Source organism: Lathamus discolor, chromosome 3 (genome assembly GCF_037157495.1).
Source record: "Lathamus discolor isolate bLatDis1 chromosome 3, bLatDis1.hap1, whole genome shotgun sequence".
Classification (NCBI taxonomy): domain Eukaryota; kingdom Metazoa; phylum Chordata; class Aves; order Psittaciformes; family Psittacidae; genus Lathamus; species Lathamus discolor.
The window spans coordinates 87,412,952-87,437,546 of NC_088886.1; the positions used below are offsets into that span (position 1 = coordinate 87,412,952).

Sequence of the window (24,595 nt, forward strand, 5' to 3'; positions counted from 1 at the left end):
TACGCACGGAAGATTACTTGTAATTGATTAATTGTTGTGATTTGCTTTCTCTGCCTCTTTTTTCTCTCTTGATTGTTGACTTCTATTGCTTAGATACTGAAATTATGTTAATACATAAATAAATCTGAAGAAACAATATATTTGGGGAAAGGGCTTGTGAGTCTTTGCAAAACCAGTTTGTTCAGAACAAGTTTCAAGCATCCTTATCCATTCCTCACTTTGTGCTTGAGGAAAATGAGTAGTGGCTAGTACAGCTGTGCTTTGCTTGTGACTGAAAACTTCTTTGCTAACTGGCGTGTAATATCTTTACTTACGGTAATTTTCAAGGGCAGGGAAGAGGTAGGTGTCAGTGTGTTTCAGTGGGGCACTCCATATGTGTATTTGAAAGTGTCCCGTACAACAATCAGGGTGGTGGTCACTGTTGTTGATGTACAGAGAAAATTCAGTGTTGCTTTTGAGTTGGAATAAGATGCGTTTCTGTACAGCCCTTTTAAGTAATTCTAATCTGAACTTCTTTAAGAACGTGTGTATTTCGTTTGTAGGAAATCGACGTTTTTCAATGTGTTAACAAAGAGTCAAGCGGCAGCAGAAAATTTTCCTTTCTGTACTATTGACCCCAATGAGAGTCGAGTACCTGTGCCAGATGACAGATTTGACTTCCTATGCCAGTATCACAAACCTCCAAGGTAACTCAAATTCTTCATCTTTTTTTGCAGTTAAGCTGAAATAGTGTTACTGAACACGGGGTTTTCATAGGATTTTAATGCAATGTCTTTAAGCTTTTGTGGACATATGTTTTAGAATGTGAAATTACATTCTTGCAATATATACGTATGAGAACGAGAAGGCAAGCTGCTGGTAATTGTTGCTCAACACCATTTGGTGCTTGGTGTACCTGTCTTTGAAGCTGGTGGCTCCCAAGTGACTTGGAGGATCTTCTGAAGAGATTTGGAAAATGAACAGTAGTGGACATACCTCATGTGTCATGAGCTCACTCATTTGTAAAGTTTCTACCCTGTATTTTGTGTCATTCAGAATATTGCATGTGCTGTAGGCAGCCAAACAAATACCTATCAACATACCTGTGCTCTCAGTCTTTTTACAGTAAGCCTTGTGAACAGCCTTTTTTCCCCTGGTCTTTTTATAGGCTGTGCTATTTGTTATCTGGTATATTTGGGGGTATTACTACAATGGTTCCTTATTCTAGGATTGTATTAATTTTGTCACATTGATGAATTTTTGTTATAGATTGTTACTGTAATCTACTATATATATTCAGTGTGGGAACTGGATTCTTGCTTTAACAGCATTAAGGTGTTTTCAGAAAACAAAGTTAAATAAGTGTTTGACTTGTTAATTTCAGTTTTCAGTTACTTGCAAAGGGATCTTGAATAAAGTGAATGTACATAAATCGTAGGGCAAATTAGCATGCACTCTTTGTTCAAAGCCTCAGTTTTAAAGCGAGCTCACGCCCACAATTACAGAAGATTGATTAGTCACAAACCGTTTGTGCTTAATTTTCAGGTCCAAACAGGTTGCTTCTTTCTCTAATTGCTGTGTACTTCTTAGATACTGAAATATGCATTAATATGGAACTGTCTGGTTAGGTGGATTGTTACAAGATGTTACGTCGTTTTTCCTGCTCAAGGGAATATTAAGTGTACTTGTTACCATATGCATCATAAACCAAAACTCTACTGAATTTGAGACAAAACTTTCTGGCTGTTGGCTGTGCAGAGGTAATGGTGTGACTTTCAAGTTTGGTTGATAAATTTGTTCTGAATAGTAGTGTTATTGCTGCTTTGGTCAGGTCAGTAGTCTCGTTTTCTTTTCACTTAGCTATGATTGGCTACTTCTAAATTAACTGTTGAAGTGACAAAGAGATTATGATTTCTCCCCTCATCCTGCCTTTGGCCATCTCTCCTTACAAGGAGTGCATACCTGTGTGTATTCTCTGACTTGCAAACTCTGCCCTCCTCTCCTCGCCCCTGAAAAAAGCCACCTGTAAATATTGATGGAAATGGATATATTTAATAATAAAAATTAATACATTAAAATATTAATGAAATTGGATAATAACCTGGATAATCAGCTTTCATTTGAATAGTCTTTTGGCATTTTTAAGAGTGTTTTTTACTTAAAATCCATGGATGTGGGGATTAGTGAGTAGTTACAGCTCATGAGTTCACATATGCTGCATATATTTCACTGGAACAGTTAATAAGGCAGTGATAATTCAGTAGCACAGTAGACTGATGTAACTGTTCTTGGACTGTTTGTGCTGCTCTGTTTGAGACTAACTCGGGAAAAGAAGGCTATGGTCGTGAAGATCTACAACTGAATTTAAATTACATACAATTCCTTAATTTCTCTTGTATAGTCTTGATTTTGTTCTTCATCTTTATGTAATACGTTCTGTGTTAATTTTCTACTTGTATGGATTAGTAGACATAATCCATCTGTGCATGCAGAATGTTTTATAAACAGTGAGTCCTCTTTAAATTAGACTCTTGTCTAGCCTCAAGAATTTGTTTTTTAAAGTCTAAAGCATTCAGGTTTTTATTTTGCATATGTTACACTTAGTCATCACATAACTGCAGTAATTGTTGGGAGGTGGGGAAAAAAAAGAGGGGGGATTTTGTCTTAATTAAAACAGTGTATGACAGGCCAGTGATTTTGCCTTGATGCCTGCTGTGAGTGAGGGAAAGGAAGAGTGGGACAGGGTTGGACTTGCTGTCGCTGTCTGTCACACTGAGCTGAGATTGCTGCTGCTACAGAGAGACAGACTCTTCTGCTGGAAATATTGCTAGTGTGAGGTTGCAGCTGTTCTGCCACTGGAGGAAGAGTTAGGCTCTTTGGGTACGGCTTGTTGCTTGAAGATCTATTCCTATCCCTGAAAGAAGGAAGCATCAGCTTGGATGAGGCTGGTGTGCCGCTACTTGCTAGCCCGTGCTAAAGCTGAGTGGTATTACTTAATTGGAAATGTAAATGTTTGTAAATGAAATCATGCAGGCAACAATTTTGGAGACTATTACGTCAAGGTAAAGCTGTACTTAATAAACTAAGGTATGCTGCCAGAACTGATAACCTGTGGTTTTTTTTCTTTCTGCAGCAGTGGATGATGTATATGACTGTTAACAATAAATAAGTTCAGTGATCAGGCCGCACACAGAAGTTGGGCTGCAAAAACTTCCTGTAAAAACTGCTATTTTGCTGTCAAATGAATTAGATGAGCAAATTTCCTTGAGCTTTAATGCTGCTTATTGCTCACTTTCTGGTGTGAAATGAAACTGTAGATATTAAAAAAAACAACACCCCAAACCAGACAGACTTTAATGTTTTAAAAATAATTCTGAATGCTTGTTATTTTAAGGTCTTTAAACTTTATGTAAGTAGCTGATTTGTTTGTTTTAAATTCATACAATGTTCCGTGAAAACTCATGTTTGTTATGTTGTGTAGCTTTTTCAGAAAGGGGAGTGTTGGGTTCTTATTTTGTTGTCCCTACTTTTTAGGCAAGGTTTGACAGGTTAATGATTGAATTAGTTACAGTTCAGTAGCTGGAAAAAGTATTTGCTTTGGACTGATTAACTTCAGCGGGAGCTAAAGCAGAAAGGTGTAGTTTGTTGCTTTTTTTGTCCCTCCCACCCCAATCTATGGATCTTAAGTAGGTAGCAGAGGATGAGCTCTACTAATTCTAAAATGGAAAAGAGAGGTTCTTCATCTCAGCAGGTAGCTCCTGCTTTGAAAACGGGCATTTGAAAGCTAAAACTGATTGATCTCTTGACATTAGTATTTTAATGGACCTTTTTGTGTTTAGAAGTGATGGGTTTCTTACACAAGACAAGAACTGTGTGTGTAGTTCATGTAAAGAAATTTTAGTAACTTAATAAAAGCTTTAATAAAGCTATACTTGAAGTTAGAACAAAAAAAAAAATACAATTAAATACCTTAAGCCTAAAAATATTTTTCAGCATAAGTATGTTAAACTGATGTCATTTGGACAAGTGACTTACGTACTAACTCACAAGTATCTCAAAAGTCTTTAAGTTTATATACCCAACAGACTTAGCCCATAGGGCCCTGCATCTCAGTGATGACATTTGATTCACATTTGATTCAAGCCTCAAAAGGATCTTGAGTGAGGAGGTGGAGGAAACTGCTATTTCCTCCTTCTCATTTATTAATTTATTTTGTGCCCAAATAACCTCCTCGCTACAGCTATTTATATTCTTTCTTCTTTATTTTAAGCTATATGTTTAAGTAAAAGAAATAGGTAGAAGTAATGTAAACCTAAGCTATGTTTTAAACTGTAAATAGTTAACACTGAAGGACTATTGGCTGATAGTGATCACCCTGTATGAAAACATTAATAATGAAGTGATTTTAAAAATCTATGTTTCTGCTTCCTCCTCTGGTTAAAATCAAACAAGATTATAAGCAGGAGTGAGTAAAATGTAAGTAGTTTTGTTCATCCTTTCTCATGTTATCAGTATGCATCTAATTCCTTGTTTGCATCTGTAAGCAGGTGTGTTGCTTTGCATGTATGTGTTCACAAAGCACAACGCTTATTGCAAACCACAAACATTTCTATTTAACTTAGACTCTTTTTAATCTATCTTGGATATACTTTCCAAACTTAAATTTTAAGGCAATCCTTGTTATCTTATAGAAGGATAATACATAAAACGCAACTACCCCTCTTCATCTCTCTGTCACTCTCCAGTATACTTAAGGAGCTCCATCCTTTTTGTCAGTAAATTGCTTTAATTTGTTCTGTTGCACTGTAGATTGTCGAAGTTCATGCACTGAGATCTTTAGCGCTCAAGCAATGGTATTGAACTAAATCTGAGTCACTTCCAATGTTGCCTAGGTCACGGATGTCCTACATAATATTAAATACAAGTTCTCTTGAGCTTACTGTAGGATAGCATACGCAGATACTTGATCAAGTTTTGAAATAAAAATTATGTAATCAATTGGTGGAAAGTTCTGCTTAGAAACCACATCGGCAGTGGGACTTTTTGAATGACATCATGTGGGACTTACTCTGGGTTTAAAAAGAATATTTATGTAAATGAAACCCACCTCTAATTCCAGAGTGAAACATGAATAACTTAACTGGATGTAACTCACATATATCAGCCAGCATCTGTAGGAGAATCCCATTTTTTACAGAAAGCAACTGAAAATTGCCAACTACATCCTGTTGTTAATGTGCTTCTTCCTTTGGTGTTACAGCTCTTCAATTAGCTCTGAGCCTGTGTTAATCAACTTGGCAGTGATGTGTGTTCTAGCATTGCAAATGAACAATTTGCCAGCAGTGAATGAAAGACCTGAAGTAGTGGTGACTTGAGCCTTGACTTGACTTGTCTGCCGGGTGGGAGAAGGAAAAATTCAATTAGTTATATTTTATTGGCATATTAACTTTGTGAATAGTTTGAGAATGCAGGCATTTGATATACAGGGAACACCAAATATATGTCATAATCCACACTCAATCTTACTTTTTTTAATAGTTCATGTAAACGAAATTTAATTAGCAGATTTTTCACTTCTGGTTCATGTGCTATTAAGTTCAAGTCTTGTTTGTCAGTACCATGCATACAGTGCTATTAATGAAATTGTTCTTGCTTAGAAATGACTGGGGTTCATCTGTTGTACCTAGTTCTTCAGAAGCAGGTTCCTTTACCCTGTGAGGTATTGTTCTTACATTGGTCAAAGCTGCATGCAAAATTGACTGCAGAAGGTGTAATAAGGGAGTACAGTCTCCTGGAAGGGCAAGAGGCCCTATGAACTGTTCTTTTCTGTTTGGAAATGAGCCAAGAAAAACAAAAGCAATGAGGGCAGACTGATTGTTGAAAGATTTATAACAGGTTGTCACAATATGCATGTTCTCCTATGTTGCTACTTTTATTTCAGGTCATTTGTGAACTATTAACAGATGACTTCTACTTACTTAAGTTTCATGAATTTTCACGAAGAAGAGTTACCCTTTCCTAACAAATTTCAGATAACAGCTTATAAAGGCAGAAGAGCTTGTGCTGTAACCAGAAGATGAATAGCACATTCAGCTTTACTGAAGAGAAAATGGAAGCTGGACACCTTACCCTAATAGTGAAGAATTTGGCCTTTTTAGTATGTGGGATGTAAAATAATATAGAATTTGAGTTGAGAGAAATTTCTTGAGCTATTCAAGAAATGAATAAAAAGTGTGTGTGTTATGAGAGTAATCAAGCAGGTTTACTGGAAAATTGCTGCATTTTGAACTTACTTGAAGCTGTCACATGGCTTTCCATGGCTGTCACATGGTGGATGTGAGATTTCACTAAACTGTAGTAAATGCTGCAGAGAAATTACTGGGGTATTGTTTTTGTTGGAGAAGAGAGATCATGGAAACTTAGAAGAATAAAGAAACCCAGGGAGAGAAACAGCATTTTGGTTGTTTCAGTCCAAGTCAAATCTTCAGGGTATGCTGCCTGTGAGGTTTCTCGACTAAAGAATGAGGAAACTTGAGAAATAAATTTATGCCTCTTTACCTCAAGTTTTGGAAAAATAAATATGCACAACAAACTGCAGATACTGTATGTGTGTGCATTTTAAAAGGAGAAAGGTAACTGGTTGCACTGTAGTGCTCAGTAGTACTGAGTCAGGTAAAGAAACTCCTGCTGCCTGTTAAATAACTGTTTTGGACAGAAGTTTGAAATGAAGTTGGTGAGAAATGGGCCTCCTCCCCTACAAAATGCAAGGATGCCCATGTCTCTTATACCCTAACCACTGGACTGCAAAACTGTATGTTCTTTGGTGCAGAGAGTCTTGTGCTCTTTGTTGCGGAGTAGCTCGTACAGTGAAGGTAGTCCGTGAAAACACAAAATCACTGCTGATGTATTTTGAAGTGAGGTGAAAAAAATCTTTGCTTAGGGGTTATACCTACGCTTGAAGTAGAGAGATACGTCTGGTTTTGGTAATGTTTCATATTATAAATTCCTGTGACATGCTTTATGGTAGATTGGTGTTGCACTGATTTGTACAAACGATCAGTTGATGTCACCTGTTCCTGATGATCATTTGAGGCTCAGTGACATTATGCTAATGATGACTAACGAATCTTAAGAAATGGAAATTAATCTGTTTAGAGGAGGGAGGAAAAAAAAAGAACAATTCAGTTAAGTCCTCTGCATTTTAAAGAACTAAACCACACTCCAGATATATGGTACTCTTCCCCCATTTGCTGTGTTTTCTGTTTGTTTAGTTTCATAATGTGTACTCCTTGTCCTTAAGAGCAGAGTATAGGCAAGTGTGACTAGTTTGTACCTTTTTTATGCTTTTCTCTGTATTCATCTTTCTGTAATGAAATAGAGATTGAGGCTTAGGAAAGGGGCTGCAGAGAATGGTGATGGTTTTGTTTTGTTAGCTTTGTGGTACCCACGGTGAAGGTGAGAAAACATCCTTATCTCTTGCTCCTGTTAGTAAATTGTGAAATAAATGTGTTGGGGTTTTCTTTCTTTTGTCTAGCAAATTAGGCTGATTGTAGTGATAGAGTGGTCTATCTGCATATGAAGGTGTCTGTCTTGCTCTAATGTAGCATCTTTGTAGTGAAAGAGTGAATTCTTCTGTTGGCTGCCCAGGAAGTGAATCCTAACAGAGGGGAGCATAGGAGGAGAACATTTCTAACACCAGCTTTGTTTTCTCCATTGTTTAAAACGACAATGGAGGAGTGCTTTAAAGAGTGGCATTTCTCTACCTTGTTGTTGACTTAGTTGTGTGTCAGAAAGCAAGGAATTATAACAATTCTGACTGGGAAGTTGCTGCTGTTTCTTCTGAGGTATGTGTTAGCTCTGCAGTTCTGTCAGGCAAAAGGAGTTATTGGATTATTGCATTAATAGAGCTACTAGTTCCTGTCTTCTGAATGTGCATTGCTCTTGGTAGTGTGTTAAATTTGAGGATTTGCTCTTTCTGTTTGAGTTTGTGTACTGGTAGTTAGAGAAAGCAAGATAGTTTGCTAAGAAAACCATAGTGGGAGAATTTTCAGAGGTTTTTTACTTCAGAATGTTCTTGCATTCGTGTTCTTTCTACCGCATTCAGCAGCATTAACTTGCAGTACACAGCATCTGTCCTCCCAGGGATGGGCCCTTTTTTCATGGGCCTAGTGAATTAAAGCTTGAAGGCAATGTGTTGTGTGCTTGAATTTAACTCATGCTGTGTTGTAAATATTTTCTTGTGTATTTTTTTTTAACTCACTCTTTTGGATATTGTATTCTATTTATGCTTGTTTTAAGCACACCACATTTAATGAAACATCATTAAATCCTAATTTATTACACCTGACAGGTTTAGTGCTACTTTGAAATTCACTGTGGTGAGAAAAATATTTTGTCCGAATCTTATATCATGAAATTTGCTTACTTGAAAAAATATTTTTTTCTTGGGAAGTGTAGAGAAAGATAGAAACCAAAACCAGTATAAGAGCTTTTGCTTTTAGGTCACCACACTTCAGAAATATTGATGTTGCTTGCAAAGGCAGACTCTAATGGACCATATCTTCCCAAGTTAGGGAGTTAATTTCAAGTGAGGCACTGTATCTGCTAATATTAAGCAATGTATTGTGTTAATGGAAGTGGGATAGCACTACCAAAAAAAGTTGCAAACTTGTTTTGTTCTATTTAAGCCTGTTGCTCTTAGCAGAGATGATGATAGATTTCCCCAACCAGAAGAGCTTGGTCTCTCTGAGCCATAGTTACCATACCAGGCAGTGGGGTAAGAAGAGAAGGGTGTTTTTCTGATGCTAGTGGAATTTTCTGCTGTTACAGATTTGACATATTTCAATATTTGATTTGTTTTTTTAAATATTTTTATCTGTAAGCTGTTATAAAGCTCAGTTTGAGCTGTGGACAGTATAGACTTCGGAAGTGCAGTGCTATTCAGAGAAGGTCTCTATACAGGGTTGGCTAGGAGGTCACTGGCTAGGTCATCTCTAGCACTCATTTGCACCTATGTGGTTGCTTCCAGCTGTGTGCAGCACTGCAGTGGTTAGGTCTTTTGAAAAGACATCTTGAAGTAGACCACAGAATTTAGAACACTCACCATAGAAGACAGCTTTTCACTGCTTTACGGATTGGCACTGTATGCTTATGCAGATTTCATAGTTTAAGTCACACCCCTCTCATTGTCGATATTAAAGCTACAGATTTGGGTGCTTTGCCTTCTACTTACTGTTAGTAAAGTAGTGAACTGTTGTATTAATCTTAGCATAGTGCTAATGAAATGTGTGATAATTTAAAGTGTTTGTTTTGAAATCCAGCAGTGTTCCAGTTATTTATTTTGAGGCCGTTAAGTTGGAGGTCTTGATGACTCTGGTTTGCAGTTTCTGGTCTTCTGCAAGTGAGGAATTTGTGGCATTTATGTGTGGCTCTGTCTTTGCCACTGTTTATGGTAGTGTTGTCATTTGCATAGACCAGATGAAGGTGCTTTTAGTCGACATCTTATCACAAAGTTTTCTGTTAGTGGGTTTGTTGGTTGATTTTTTTCTCCTCACTCAGCTGGATTTTGAGAAGTAATTTGGTTTAGAATATACCTGAAAAGATTAGTGCCCATAAAGTTATTTGCTCATTTTAAAACAGCTTGAGAATCTGCAGAGGATAAAAGGCTTGCAGTTTATAAATTGCCATATGCATTTCCCATAGCTCTAAAAGCTTTTTCCATTTTTTGTCAGGTAATTTGAACTTCATGACTATTTTGTTGTTGCTTTAAGAAACGTATGTGGACATGTCTGCTAACACAGTGCTGTTTATGGTGGAAAATATCACAGTTGTTTATTTTATAATGCTAGATGCTGCTTCACTTGTTTTCTGCTTTCTTTCAAATTGTTTGCATAATCTGATCACTGCTGGTTTTACTCACCATTGTATTAAAAAAATGCCCTTGTCTTCCAAAAAAGTTGCTAAATGGTAACCTTAGAGGTGTGTTAGCGGTAGCAGAGTGCAATTGCCGTTGGTATGTCTTATCCCTTCAGCAGTATGAAAACTGCTTTTTACAGATGACTGACTTCATGCTGCAGTGTTCCTGATCCGGTTGAATATAGTTTGTATAGTTGTCAGTATGATTCCACACTTGGAAACTAGTTTACTTAATTTTACGTTTAATAATGGCAGAGAAATTAAAGAATGGTTAATGTTTTACATGGGATGGGGGGAATCTTGTCTTTTATATGTTGCACATTAAATAAGGAAGAAAGTTACCATCATACATCTCTTGTTCTAGAAAAGAGAAATGTTGGATTTTCGTGTGATTAACTTGTATCTGTGCCAAAAGTCTTAGCTAATATACTTCAGTAATGAAACTTACAACTTTTATATTTCAGCAAAATTCCAGCCTTTCTGAATGTGGTGGATATTGCTGGCCTTGTGAAAGGAGCCCACACTGGCCAAGGCTTAGGAAATTCCTTCTTGTCTCATATTAACGCCTGCGATGGGATCTTTCATCTGATGCGTATGTAAACTTTATATGTTCTTTCTGTAGCTTAAGGACAGCATTACTGTACTCAAATTAAGAACTGTGGAACAAATACGCATTACAGTTTCAACTTTTACCATTCAAATCAAATCCTCTCCTATCTAATGGGTGCGTCTTTCTTCATTGGCATTGTGCTGAAGACTTAAAAAGGAACTGGGTTTTTAGAAATCTGCAGTAATGATTTATTGTTTTCTTCTGCCAGCAGTGCGTGCAAGTTGATTTGTTTAGTTTTATGAAGGGGGAGGAATGGAATGTGATAATAAAAGGGTGAAATGGAAGTAGAAAATGAGAATATGGAGCTAGTAGCAGACTCTGGAATTCTGTTTCTCACAGGGCAAGCCTCACTTTTTCTTTCCTGATTTCTGTGACTTCTGTTGAGCCTTGAGTACACACCACCCTGCCCCCATCTCTGTGAATTATAAACTTTTTTCAGTTAGACCAAGGGCTTTGATTCTTTCTGTCATCACCTGTTACCACAGTGCAGAAATGGCCTTCAGAGTCATATTAACAGCACTTACAAACTTGGCACTTAACAGCTTGTTGAAATTGTATGTTGGTTTGTAATACACTTTGAGTGTTGAAAAAGGCTTCTGGTCTGGAAAGATTGAACTTGATAATGTTAGTTCAGATTTGAGGAAACCAGACACCTTTGTTGCTGTCTTTTTGTTGGCCATTATTATACAGTGAGTGATGAAATAATAGAACAACAATGAAATTTATTTTGTGATTGGAGCAAAAAATTATTTTGTCGGCAGATTGTTTCTAAAACAAAATCCAAAGGCATATGCAGTATTACCATTTGATAGTATTGATTTAGACGCTTAGAGCCCTTGTTCCCATGAGCTTGTTTTTTGAAGCGTATCTGTACAGAACATTGATGTGATGTGCCTCTACAGTCTGTATGCTTGGTGAGTAGGTAAGTATGCTGCCTCAGTCAAATGCAATTTATTATGCATTAAGAACACCTAGACAATGATTTGGTGCAGAGTACTGGTACTGTGTTTTCAATCAAGTGAGGCAGACTTTGCAGGGAAAGGTATTATGTTCATAGGCTTATATTGTTGCTAAACAGGGCATGCTGTTGGGGACAGTGGACTTTTTTAAGGTCTTCTAGTACCTGGAAGCTGTCTATAGCTGTGCCAGGGTGGAGCATTACTTCTCCTTTGCAAACTTGGCCTTGTTATGTTTTCTATCTAGTAGTACTCTTTTCTGTTTAAAGTCTTTCAACACATGCTTTCAGTAGAATAGAAAACTGTTGACTGTACCTAAGCAGTTAATAGTATTTAAGATGTTTTGAAAAGGCGGGGTCAGATCTTTACTGGATAGAGTGAATTAAGTCTTTTGAACTTGTGCATCATTTAGGAGTAAATCCAATATGTGAAGGCTGTATTAATACATCAGTATATTTTAAATATTTGTAACTACACAAGAATGATTGCAATAGTATCCCTAGAAAAAATGGGGGATCAGTCCCTCCAAATCCTGTTGCTAACCTTGCATTGTAATTACTGTTTTGCATGGTGTCAATTGAGAACAAGTGATAAACTCATTATACTTGCTCTGTTTTGGTGCTTGTATCATAAATGCTTGTTAAGGAACAGATTACTGCAATAGCCAGTGGAGAAGATCCATTTTAATCTATATGTTGAAAATCCTAAGCGTTTGTTTTGGATAGCTATTGTGACAGTTAACACCATTTGTATTTTTTTCATAGGGATTGAGAGGAATGAGATTATTGTTGTGGGTTTTTAAACCATTTGGACACTTACTTTGTAATAACACCAATTTCTTCTAATCTAGTCTTTCGTTTACTTGTTGCGTGTTCTGAAATGTAATAGTTATAAAAGAATTGCTGCTCTTCTTCTTTGGGAGCATAAAAGGTAATGGAATTACTTTTTAAACAGCACTTTTTCCTTTTAAAATCTTAAGCTTATCTCTTATGCTGCTGTTCTAGGTGTTTTAACTAGAACACAAGCTAGTGATGAACTGAGGTAGAAATTCTGTGTGTTGAGTGCCCGATAAACACAAAGTATTTTCAAAATATTACTTAGGAATAATAATAATAAAAAGCTAATGCAAAATTTTGTGGTTGAGAGATGTGAAACTGTTTGGTTTTTGGTTTTGTTCCCCTCCCCCCCTCGCAAAGTGCATATTAGCTGTACTTTACTTTCCCCGCAGTATTATAATACTGAAGATTTGGCACTAAAAGCTACTAATAGCCCTCTAGTAAAGGAATAATAATAATAAAAGAATCTATTGGTTACACAGCACAGGCTCTAGTTAAAGCCTATAACTCACTGAAGTTTTCAACATACCATGCCAATTTATGTTATAAAAATGTATAAAACTTTTAAAATGCTGTAATGTTTTTATACTCACCCACCTGTCAAAATTGCTTCCAATCTAAAATTCCCTTTTTATGTGTCTGTGGCATACCTGGAATTTGCAGTTTGCATCAGATTACAGAAACTGTGTAAACTGTTTTTGAATATCAAACATTCCAGATCCTGAGAGGACGGAGCTTCTTTGTCGCCCTTTACCAGGGTTTGATCCCAAGTTCTGGAGGGACTGTGTGCGTTTAGGAACCAGTGCCCTGAGGTTATTTGTCACTTTTCAGAGGTAGGCGCTGAATCTGTGCAGTCTGGTGAAAGCTAAGTTAAAAGGAAGCCAGACAGGTTGCTCTTATTAAAGGGTAATAGGCAGTGGACTGGAAGGTGAGGCTTTGTATACCAGCCAGCTGGAAAGGAGATGTTGCTGAAGATGAAGAGGAGATGAGAATGAGTGCAAATCTTAAAGAGCTGAAGTAGGAAGTGATCTGTGGACCATGCTTTTTCAAAGCATGAAACATTTAGTGCTCGTTTTCACTAAGGTTTGGAGTTGATCTGGAACCAATTTTCACCTTTGAGCACTGAAACCTCCCTGTCTTTATGCTGTTGCAGTATGCACTACAATGGCTAGTATGCGAAGCAGATCATTGTCGCATTTTGTGATGTAGATTTCAAGGTCTGCATGCCTGAGTATATTGAAGAAAAAGCTTGTTAAGGCTTTGACTAGCTTGGTTCAGTTGGTGTTTTTTGGAAAAAGCAGTTTGAGAATTACTCAAGTTGTATTAATTAAGGTAATGATGGGCAGGGAAGTAGCTGTCTAGGAATAGAGAGCTTTCATTGAGTATGATAAGGCAAACTTTGGGAATCTCACTGGACGTATTTTAGTTCTGGGCTAAAGGTTTTGATCCTGTTTCCTTCATTATTAGAACGTATTAAACTATGTTTTCTTTATGACAAAAGGTTGTGGGGTTTTTTTAGCTGCTATAACAGAAATCACTGTTATTACCTTCTTGTGTTATGAGATGATTTTTGAAGAAGATTGTTGCCTCTCAGTTTGTCTACCACAGGACGCATAGGTGAGCTGCAGCTGTAGTACTCTCAGAGTAAATATAACTACATTTCTGTTGGATCTGTGAAAGTTCTGTGTGATGCTTACCAAGACTGTTTCTTCCATGGCATAAGCTGAGGGAAAACAGGATTTATTTCTGGCTGGCTAATTCTGTACTTCATTTGAAAAATAAAAGTATCTCCACCTTGAACCCGGTTATGGATTTTCAGCCTTCGATTTTCCATATCCTGTTATTTTCCCTGGGAGACACAGTGTTCATTAAATCAGTGAAAACATTGGTTTTATGTCTAACATATTTTAATATATCTGAAGAAGCAGCAACATGTGTGAGAACAGCACTTGGTAAGGTAATAGGGCAAGTAAAAGAGAGGCAAGTTCGTGTTGAGCACCACTGTATTTTTGTACGATAGCATGAAGTAGAGTCTTTTAGCTCAATAAATAAGGTGAATAAGCTTTCCTATACAGAATAACATTCTTGGATTTTGATACTTCCTGTATTTTTTTTTTCCATTAAAGTGTGCAAACTGAAAATGAATGACTGCCATTTAAAAGAAACCATTTGATTTCAGTACGCTTAAAAATATTTCAGAGGTTATCCCAGTTTCTTAGGGGCAGGGGTATATTTTATTTCTGGCTAAATCCAATGGTGAAAACCTCAGACAGATACACTTAACTGGCTGAAGGAGTGGGAAACTTAATTTACAAACGGTTTTCTGTTCTGGATAGTGGTGTCTACAGCATTAGTACCATAGTAATGTGACACATGCTTTAAAGTAGTTACAGCTTTGTTAATCTTCCAAGTTTCACTGTTTAATTTGAAACATTTGGCTGTAAATATACCATGTTTCAGTGTATTACGGTTTTAACTGGGGCAGCAATGTTTTGGTGGTGGCTGAAGGCAGGCTGTTTGAAGATTGTAGCAGTGTTTCTTCCCAAGTTGCAGGGGTTTACCCACCTTTCAACTTTTATGGCAGTTTAGTCACAAGTACTTGTGGAAAATCATTTTCTTTGTATGATGGGCTACTAAAGGGCAACTTTGTTACAAATGTAAATTTATAAATTACTCCTAAATAATGCTTTGGTGAAGAAAATTGTAGATGTCAGCATTTAGTTCCTGCTGCAGCTCTGAGAAGTTTTTTGAATGTAGCGGATGATAAGTAGCCAGAGTTCTTAATGTTCTTGAGTTTCTCTTCCCACTGATATCCCAAAGTCCTAGTTTTTTTAGAAAATACGTTCCACATTTTTCTCTTTATTTTTAGTTTCTTAGATGAAAGACAGTCTTTCTCTTCTAAGTTACAGAAACTGGAAGGAGATTTGTCTATAAAAGTACTTTGTTATCAAATGCTCCTTTTTAATAAATTAAAAATCCTTAGGGTTTGATGTCCAGTTTTGAAGTAGGGCAGTCAATGTTGGCTTTTGTGGCAGAACTTGAGAGCTCACCTGCATGCCATCACTTAGTCTCACAGACCTGCAGAGGAAAGTGTGACTTGCCTGCGGCGACACAGTGTTTGGGGAGTGCAGGCCGGAAGGGGTGAGGAGCTCCTGCTTTGCTCCTGTGCCTGGAAGTGCTCTGATGCTTCAGCTGCCTTTTAGGGGCAGGATGGGGAGCTTGGCAACTGGTAATCCATGAAATGTTGTTCTTTGTGGCAAGAGTGAAAGAACCATGAAGCTAGGTAAACATCCCCTGCGGTCTTACAGAGGTGACTGATGTGAGCAATGTGAATTGGTTCCTAAGAAGCTTTAATTGCTTTTACTCCAGTTTTATGTCTGTTATAACTGGAAATGTTTAGTACACCCTGGGGTTCTGCCTCCTTCACGATTTTAGGTAACTTCTATAATAGATATAATTTAAAAATTTATGGATATGAATCACGTATGTTGAGTGTAATTTATTCTTGCTTGAGATAAAAACTAATCAAAGCTGAGTTGACAATATTTGTACTGATCTTTGCTCAGCGTTTAAAATCAAGTTGACTTGGCTTTATTTTTTGTTATCATGAGGGTTATGGGGAGCTCACGGTAATACTGCCAGTGTTTTGATTTGCCTGTAAAAATCAGTGGTGATGACACAGTTGTTTAACTAGGTAAGATGCATCCTCTGTTCTTATTTTTTTGATTTTCTATTAAAATGTGTGTATTTTCTGTATAAAGATTCTAGTAATTCTGTAGCTTTCATGTACTTGAGACCGTGAATTTTCCACCCCCTCTGCCATGTTCTCTAAGAAGGAACTGTACCTGCTGATTGCTGCTCCTGGAAGCTGACTGCTACAGAGAGGAGGCATATGATGATATCACTTAGCCATATTCCACTGTACTAGCATTTCGGTGAACAAAGTGTGAGTCTCATCTCCTCCCTTCAGCATGTGCATTCTGTGCACTGGGAATCTTGTTGACTCTGTTTACGCAGCTGTAGCTTGGCTGTGTCACTTCTAATATGTGAAGCTGTTTTTTCATCTTTATGATGTGTCAAAATTGAACTTGAAATGATGTAAACATAGCTGTCTTACCAGATTTTGTCTTTCATATATTTAAGTTCAATTATTTGAAGCTACATTGTTTTTGTTTTATAATACTGAACATAATTGTCACCTGTTAAAGTTAGGGTTCCTTGTTTACAAATACAGAGCTTTCACTGCTGAGCTACCAAAGTTTAAAAGTAGCTTGCACATATAAAGCTTGCTAATATTGCAAAATAAAGATGTATTTCTGTATGCTGTTGAGTAGTTAATAGTTCTTAATGAGATTTTTCTCTTCCTTCTTATTTGTTGTTAGAGTAACTAAATTAACATTTAATAAAATATTTGGAGAGGCTCATAGTTCAGCTGAACTACCAATTAGCTTTAAGTGACTTCTCTGTATTAAAACCAGAAATTGTGAAAGCTTTCAAATTGAAGTGATTGTGGCCTTGTGGAAAACTTTATTGTATTAACCTAAGGCACTTTTTATTTAATATTGTAAAGTGGTTTGATTCGGGGAAGAGGCTTTGGACAGGACATCCATTTATTTATTTGGTTTTATCTCAAAGTTGCGATTAAAAACTCTGGCTTTTTTAGCAAAATCTTAATAAAACTGAACTAATTTTTATTAGCAAGACTGCTTTTGCATTGTGTTGCAGTTTCAGAATATCAGGTCACCAAAACAAACAGTCTTGGAGGTAGTTTGTCTTAGTCCATGTGTTAAATTGACCTCAGCGTTCAGACACAAGGACCAACACCTTGACAAGGAAGGGAGGTTAACAAAATTATTCTCAGAGATGCGTATACATTTGTTCATCAGTTTTTTGTTATATAAAAAGGAAATGCTTTTGTTGCAGGAGAGGCAGATTTTTCAGAGGCTGCTTAGCTTTATTTTACTTCAGACCTTTTGTTAGTTTAGATGATATGAGCAGAAGTAGTGGAGTACTGGATTTCTCCTCCTTACAGCACTTCTATACCTGCAAATAGAAAGAGGTTGCACGTGTAATGACCACTAGCTGAATTTGATCAGGACTCGGCATTTTTCTTGATACTGTACCACATTCTGTGTGGTAATGAACAAGACTGGGGCAGGTGCCTTCTGAAAACAGATGAAGTTAAGTTCTGAAGCAAACAATGTTGTATAGAGGAATTCTACATGCATACAAGTCTTCCCCTTTTAAATAACGTGAGGCAGCCAAAAGGAAACACATTTGAATAAAGTTGGGGGTTTTGTTTGTTTGGTTGGGTTTTGGTTTGGTTTGAATTCTTTTTTTCTTTTAGTCACAAAAATCAGTTTGAGGCCAAAAAAACCCAAATCTAACCCACAAAATGTCCAATAAAAAAGAGATTGGAAGAAGCAATGAGTCGTGAAAGACTACTTTTCAAGAAGGATCCCCTCGACAAAAGATTTGTTGCAGAGAAACACATGCAGTTGTCATTAGTGTTGTGTACTAGCCTTAAGCTATCTTGAAGAGCTAGTGCTCTCTAGTGTTGTTGGATTTTTCTCTTGATTCAAGGATGGAAGCACAATGATCTTTTTGCTCAGAAAAAGTGTTGGCAGGGAGAAGAAACCCGCATACAGACAACTGCTCCAAGAAGCTTCTTGAGAAATAACTACATAGGATTTGGAGTAAGCGTTTGTGTAGCATCCAGCAGCAGAGATGGTGGATGTAAGTGAAATTGGGAGTAGGTTATGTGTGAGACCAGGCATCCCATGGTGTGGTACAATGGCTCTTGCCTTTCTTGCATGCCTGTTCTTCAATACAATGATATGAGAAGAGGCCCTAGGATGAAGGCTTGTGCTGCAAAGCAGTTGTCTGTTGTAGTCTACTTTGTAGAAGAACATGAAGAGCAGAAAAAAGCTTTGTGTGCATTTTGGACACTATTTTTGTAGTACATTATTGGCCCAGATATTGGTAGTGGACTTAAAGGATGGGATTCTTCCAAATCTTCCAACGTGCAGCTTCAAATAGTGCTGCCACTAATCCTAAACCTGCAAGAGGGGAGATGTTCTGAATACCCACATCGTGTTCAATAGGTCAGTGCCAGTGAGGAATCAACTAGCTTAATTTGGCCAACTGTGGAAAACTTACCAATTTTCTCACTTGGGCAAATAAGATTAATACAGGAAGGACAGTAACCTAAGCTAAACTATTGCAGAAGAATTTTGCAAGACCTGTTATTGTTCTTACTGCAGCATAATATTAGTGTTTCTGAGATCTAGGAAGTCACATTGTAAAACCACTCTCCTGTTTTGTTGCTGGGGTGACTTTGCTTTTGGTGTGTGTATATGAACACACCTTATGGGTTTGTACCTCAGAACTGTTTGCAGTATGCTGTTTACAGCTTTGTCTCCCACAGAGGAGTGAATTTGTTTTCCTGGGCTTGTGGGTGCAGATTGTGGAACAGGTGCTGGAAAATTGTCAGCACTCCGAGTTAGCCTTTGTCTTTATCCAACAGTCAATTACATTGCCAAGCTGAGTGAAAGAGGTACCTGAGCTTTAATCCCTGTTCCTCTAAGGCCACATAACTACAGTTTAAAGCACAAATAAACTCAGGTAAGGGTTTTAAATAGGCTTTATTCTGAAACTTGTCACAGGTAATTGTTATTCTGAGACTGGAATAAGGTGCCCCAAGTATATGGGTATGAGAAGCAAAAATTTTAACATTGCAGAGTGGTATCATTTTAGTGCCTGATAATTAAATAAATGCCTCAAGGATATACTTCTTCAGAAAGAGTAAGATGAGAGCTGTGAATGCTCAAATGTTTTTATTACTAACAAAAAACTCCAGAGTTTGTTTTATATTGAGGTTGTCTCTTGATGCTGCAAGTCAAATTTTGATTGTACTGTACCTACGAGGTTTCTTTTCAGTCTCAAATATTATAAAGTCTGTGATTTTTAGTTAGTTACTTATGCTCATGGAGAAGGAAAAGTATTGTTCTCGCGTTCTTCTCTAGCCTTTATTGTAGTTTGATAATGCTGGAATTGTAAGTCTCATATTAATTGAGGTTACAATGGCTTTTGGAGCCCACTTTGTCATTCATCTTTAGCCTTACATCCTGCGTCTCTCTATGTGCAATTCCTTTTTCGTATTGGAACAGATGAAAACATAAAAATTTCTTGTCTAAAGGCCACCACCCTTGCTAGAGTAGCAGCATCTAATGCCATTCTATTTATAGATGGAACTTGTTAAGTTTCCTCAGCAGGGACTATGACCTCGTAGGCCAGAAACAGGAGAGCTACCTACTGAGCTACAAGGGCAATCTCTCAATTCTAAAGAATACATAGAAAATTTCTAATATACTGTACTGTGAGTCATAAAGTACTTGACCAGTAAGCCCCCCCCTTTCCCTGAGAATAAAGACCAGGCAGGTTCTTTTTACAAGTCATTGCTATTATTTGACCTACAACTACTTTTATTATAGTTCTGTGTGTCATATGGCAGTGTGTAATTGCTATACAGATGAGACATAAGTCTCTGTAATGCTTCAAAGAAATTATCAGTATGTGATAGTGTTAGAGGATGTTCAGGTGACTGTTTTTGAAATATGTTTACCTGTTTGAATAGGTGTCATTATTGATGGTGTAGGATATCCTGGCTTTAAGACAGGGAGAGTTTAATACTTTTGAAGTAATTCTTTTTTCCTGCGCCATGGACTTTCTTGAAAGCTTGAAGGGAAAAACACTACAGGTTTGTGTATTTGGTTTTTTGTTTTTTCCCTAATTATAATATGAAATGTGAAAGCCTCTTTTCCTTTGGTTGGAAGAAGGCCACCTCAGGGTAAAATCAACAATTCATTGCAAGCACTTGGTAACAGGAAAAAGAGAAGTGGCTGACTGTTAGTAAGCATCACTTTCATTAGGTGCAGTGATTGCATCAGAAAGGTGCGTGGTTTGTAGACTGAGAATATTATAGCTTTCTTTTCAGAAAGCTGCTTTCTCAAAAGTACATTCTTCAGAAGAGACAGTGAGTTAGGTTTGGGGTTTTTTGGTTGTGATGTTTTTCTTTCTTGCTTCTAATATTATTTTTCTTAATGCAGAGTTTTAATGAAAACTTTGAAACAGGCTCTGCACTATTTGTTTCTTAGTTTATCTGTAGATGGTTCTGCTCCCTACGTGGCTAAGGGCATAGGCCCGTGTTGGGTTTGGAAACAGCAGTGGGAGCTAACTGTTGACTCTCAGGGAGTCTTCATCATTGTCCTTCATTGCTCCAGAGTTGAGTATGCAAGCAAATATGCAAGTGTGTCAGTATCAAATGAACTGATTTAATTACTTCTGAGGCCGATTAGGTGAAATTAGGTGAGTTAATATTAAAATAGACAAGGAACACTCACAAATCTGTGCATTATCTGTGAAAGTGGTGGCCTCCAGGTGAGGGGAACCAGTGCTTCTTCAGCTTCTGCTAGAGGTGCAGTAACAAAGCTTTTAGTGCTTTGAGGCAAGAGACCAAGTTACTCTGAAGATTCTTCTTTCTCTCTTTAAATAGGAACTAAAGTCTAAGTTAAGTAAAAAGTCTGGAATTACTAAATGAAGGGGGATAAAATATGTTTGAAGAAGAGCAGTTGTCAGCTCTGTAAATGCTCTTTTGTGCTGGTTTATTTTATTTTATGAAAAAGAATTTTGCCAAGTCATAGGCTTGTGTTCAATTCATGTTCCTAAAACAAACGTGCACATCATTGGACAGATGTTCACTGTATTTACTTTATGCTTTCAAATTATTTTGAATATACTTTATGCTCTGCTGGGTCTTTTGGCCCTCAAAATGTATGAATTAAATTCTCCCTCATTGTCTGTATTTCTTGTATTGGTATTTCCATGATGTATGTCTGTGATACTGCTGTGTACTGAACAGTAGAGTAAATATTGCAAATGAAGACCAGGAGGAAGCTGGCTCTGGGTTTCTTATACTGGCTACAAGTTACTTACCCTAGATAAACTAAACAAGGTTTCTAGCTTAGGTAAGACATGTAATTGTAAGAATTAAATATAATTTCTTTGTGTGTGTGTGTGTGTCTCAAGCAAATCTGTCTGAGATCCTTGCGGTTTCAGTTCAGAGTGCTTCCTTTTTCTTTGCCCATAGTCCCTCAAGTGCTTAAAAGTTCCTGGCAGCAGTTAGCGTACATTAGAAAACTGAAGAGTATATCTACTTCTACCTAAGCAAAAGCTGTCATTCAATTCAGATGTAACCTTTTTCAGTCTATGAGAATGTTTGATAACCTGGCAGAAAATCCTTTGGTTTGATTTTCTTTCAGAATGGCCATTTATTGGAGTAGTCCTGGTTTCCACTATGACCAAAGTGCCGCTTCTAAAAAAATAGGTGTGTGTGCCCCTTCCCAAGTCACACTTTGTGCCTAACTTGTACGTTGGCTAAGTCTGTCTTTTGGTAGCTGAAGCAGCTCTGTGCGCCAGCACCTTTTCTAATCTGTATGCTGCCACTTTCTCGTGTGTTGTTGGAACTGATTGTAGAACCGTGTAGTAAAAGGGCTTTTGGTTTATAAAAATAACCATATTCTTCTTGCTGGGTTAATTTAAAAATAGGTCATTTCTCTAATCAGATTTAACGTGTAATCCAGCAAACAGTCATGCTGTTCTAGCTGAGGGAGCATTTAAGCTTGTACAGTAAGTTGAAAAATGTTTGTAAAAAGGCAGTCATGGGAAATATGTGATGCAAATTGCATTATTTTTATTAGCAGTCTGCAAAGCCTGGAGATGTTTTCTATCAAACCTTGCATGTTGTCCACTGGAACCTGAGGAAAACTGACTTTTTGATGACTGTCATGATTGCTGGAGATGATGGTGCAATGCAGGGTTTGGTTGCAAATGTGCCTTTATGCTATTGCTGTGATGGTAAAGTATTGATGTGGAAATCTGCTGACTGCTTTTGGTGAGCCTTCAACAAAGATGGTTGGTATTTTTCCAGTGTGCCTTCCAAAACTTCTTTTCTGTCCTGATGAAGCCCAGCTTCCTATTGGCTAAGGATAAAGTTGTACTTTTCTGCTTGGATTTACAGGTGATCATTTATTAGCCAGTTATCAATGGTATCTCAGCAGAAAACCTAATGGTCTGGGTTTTTTGTTCTGTTTGGAATTTGTGTTTTCTACTCTCAGGTTTCTCTCAGTTATTTTTTAGTGTATTTCAGGATGTATTTTTGTCCTGAAATCTTATGCAGAAGAATAAAATTAGCATTGGGCTGGATTTAAGCTCTGGATGTTGATGTTAGCAGTAGTTGCTAGAGATGCTTTGAAAGCTCCTGATTTAATATTGGTGCCAGTGGGTTTCTGGCCTCAAGTGACATCCTGAAGCCTTAATGGCCTAGAAGCAATTAATAAAATGCATTAAATATCAACCCAACCATTTGCTCTTCTGGAGTACTTCTGAAATGCTACTTTCAGTTCTTATTTTGAGTTTCACAGTTGAAGTGGGACTTCATCTGGTTTTGGGTACAACAGCAACGAGATTCTGCAGAACCTCAGTGTTTATCCTTAGATATGGAATTAATTTTCGGAGTATTCAAGCATTAAATGGTGAAGTTCTTTTCTGTTAAAGTTAGTTTAAAAGGCTGTCTTTATGAAATCAAAGACTAGTGCTTCTTTTTTCCTTCTTTCTGCCTTCTTCCTACTCTTCCCCCACCACCATCCCATCATACAGGTTTTTCTCCCAGTAACGATGATGTCAGATAAGCTTCCATACTTCAAACTCACTTTACTGGTTTTAAACTTTTAAAATACGTTTGAGCATAGGTTTGCATTTCAGTACTTACTGAGATAGCTGTTACTGAGATAACAGTTCCTTGAGGTTTATTGAATATTTTTATGCAGCAAGCTTTGGTAATTTGATGTGAAAATTGATGTCTCAAAACCAAACAGCAGTAGGAATGGGAAGTCAAGTGTGTGAAAGAGTTGCAATAGGGGGGAAATATGTAGCTACAAGGCTGTAGTCTACCTGAGAGGGATTGCTTGCTTTCAGAGAGAATATGGAAAGAAGCAGAGGGAATCTGAAAGATAGGCAGTCTAAGACTCCGAGTTGAGCTGCTGTGCACTGCTCTGAACTGTCACAAAGCAGAAAGATTAATCCAGTGAACATCAGCATAGAAATTGTGTGTGTGTATGTATATATGTAGTGTGCAAGATAAAAATATTGAGGTGTCATATTTTTTAATTGTTAGGGATGGTATGGTGAAATTACCAAGCAGAGGAAAAAGTATAATATCTTGGTATGTGCATTTAAGCTATCTGAAACAGCAAACACTAAGATGACTTAAGCAGATGGTTATTTCACAGTTTAATTACAAGGCAGAATATGAAGATTGTTTTGGTATTCCTATTGCATTTTTGCCTTCTCAACTTATCATCCAATTTTTTCTAATGTAACTAAATCAGTCACTGCCACTCTAAGTTCCCTTTAAAAAATGTATTTATTTCTAATTTTAATGTGAATTACTTGTGTATTTATAGTGTCCTTTGTTTTGCCTGGAAAACACAAGTGTGAAGTGTTATCCTGCATTCTGTGTAGTGTAGATGTTTTAATTATTTTATATAACTCTGTGTGCTTAAAGAAAACAAACCTGTTTATGGGACTGTGCAGTATTTGGGAAGAGCCCAATGCGTTTCTGTAATACCACTGTTGGCTCAAAGCTACATCAACAACCAAAACAACAATGCAAACGCATCGCTCTTTCAGTTGGTTTAAAGACCTCAGTGTAAAAATGCACTTCCAACTGTGCTACAATATTCAACTATTGTTTGAGGTGGATATATAAAAGACCGTCAGCCAGAAAATATAAAATTTCTTGTCTTAAATTGATTTAATTTATATGTCACAAGGTGCTGTTTATATATTGAGTGCTTTGTGGAATTACAAAACATTGTGAGCGTAGGCAGAGTTTAAGTCAGTGGGATCCAGAGCCTTACCTCAGTTTCTGCTTTTATCAAAATGATGGATAATTTTCCTGGAGCCATAGTTCATCTGTGTTGTTAGTGTGTTGAGCTTTTATTTGTAACGATTCTTTAGTCATTATGATAAAGCATATTATAAAAAATTTGATAGTGAAGAGTTAAAAAGCTCCCAGTGTTTTCTTTTTAGAAGCCACCTGTTGCCTTAGATGCGTAAGTATATAAATTCTAACAAAGTGCTCATCACTTGTCAGCCATCAGTGGCAGCATAAAAATTACTTGTGGTGCTTGCTTTGCAAGAAGTTCTTTTGTGTTTGTGACATCAGCTTTGTTTTATAC

At 37.1% G+C, this 24,595-nt stretch overlaps 1 protein-coding gene across 1 annotated transcript in view; it reads left to right on the plus strand.

The window, feature by feature from the left end:
- The window catches only part of OLA1 (Obg like ATPase 1), a 101,291-nt gene that overhangs the window by 1,764 nt on the left and 74,932 nt on the right, over positions 1–24,595 (plus strand). The window contains exons 3-4 of the mRNA XM_065670340.1: positions 543–686; positions 10,359–10,486. Of these exons, the coding sequence (XP_065526412.1) occupies positions 543–686; positions 10,359–10,486 (272 nt within the window). The remainder of the gene's footprint in view (positions 1–542; positions 687–10,358; positions 10,487–24,595) is intronic.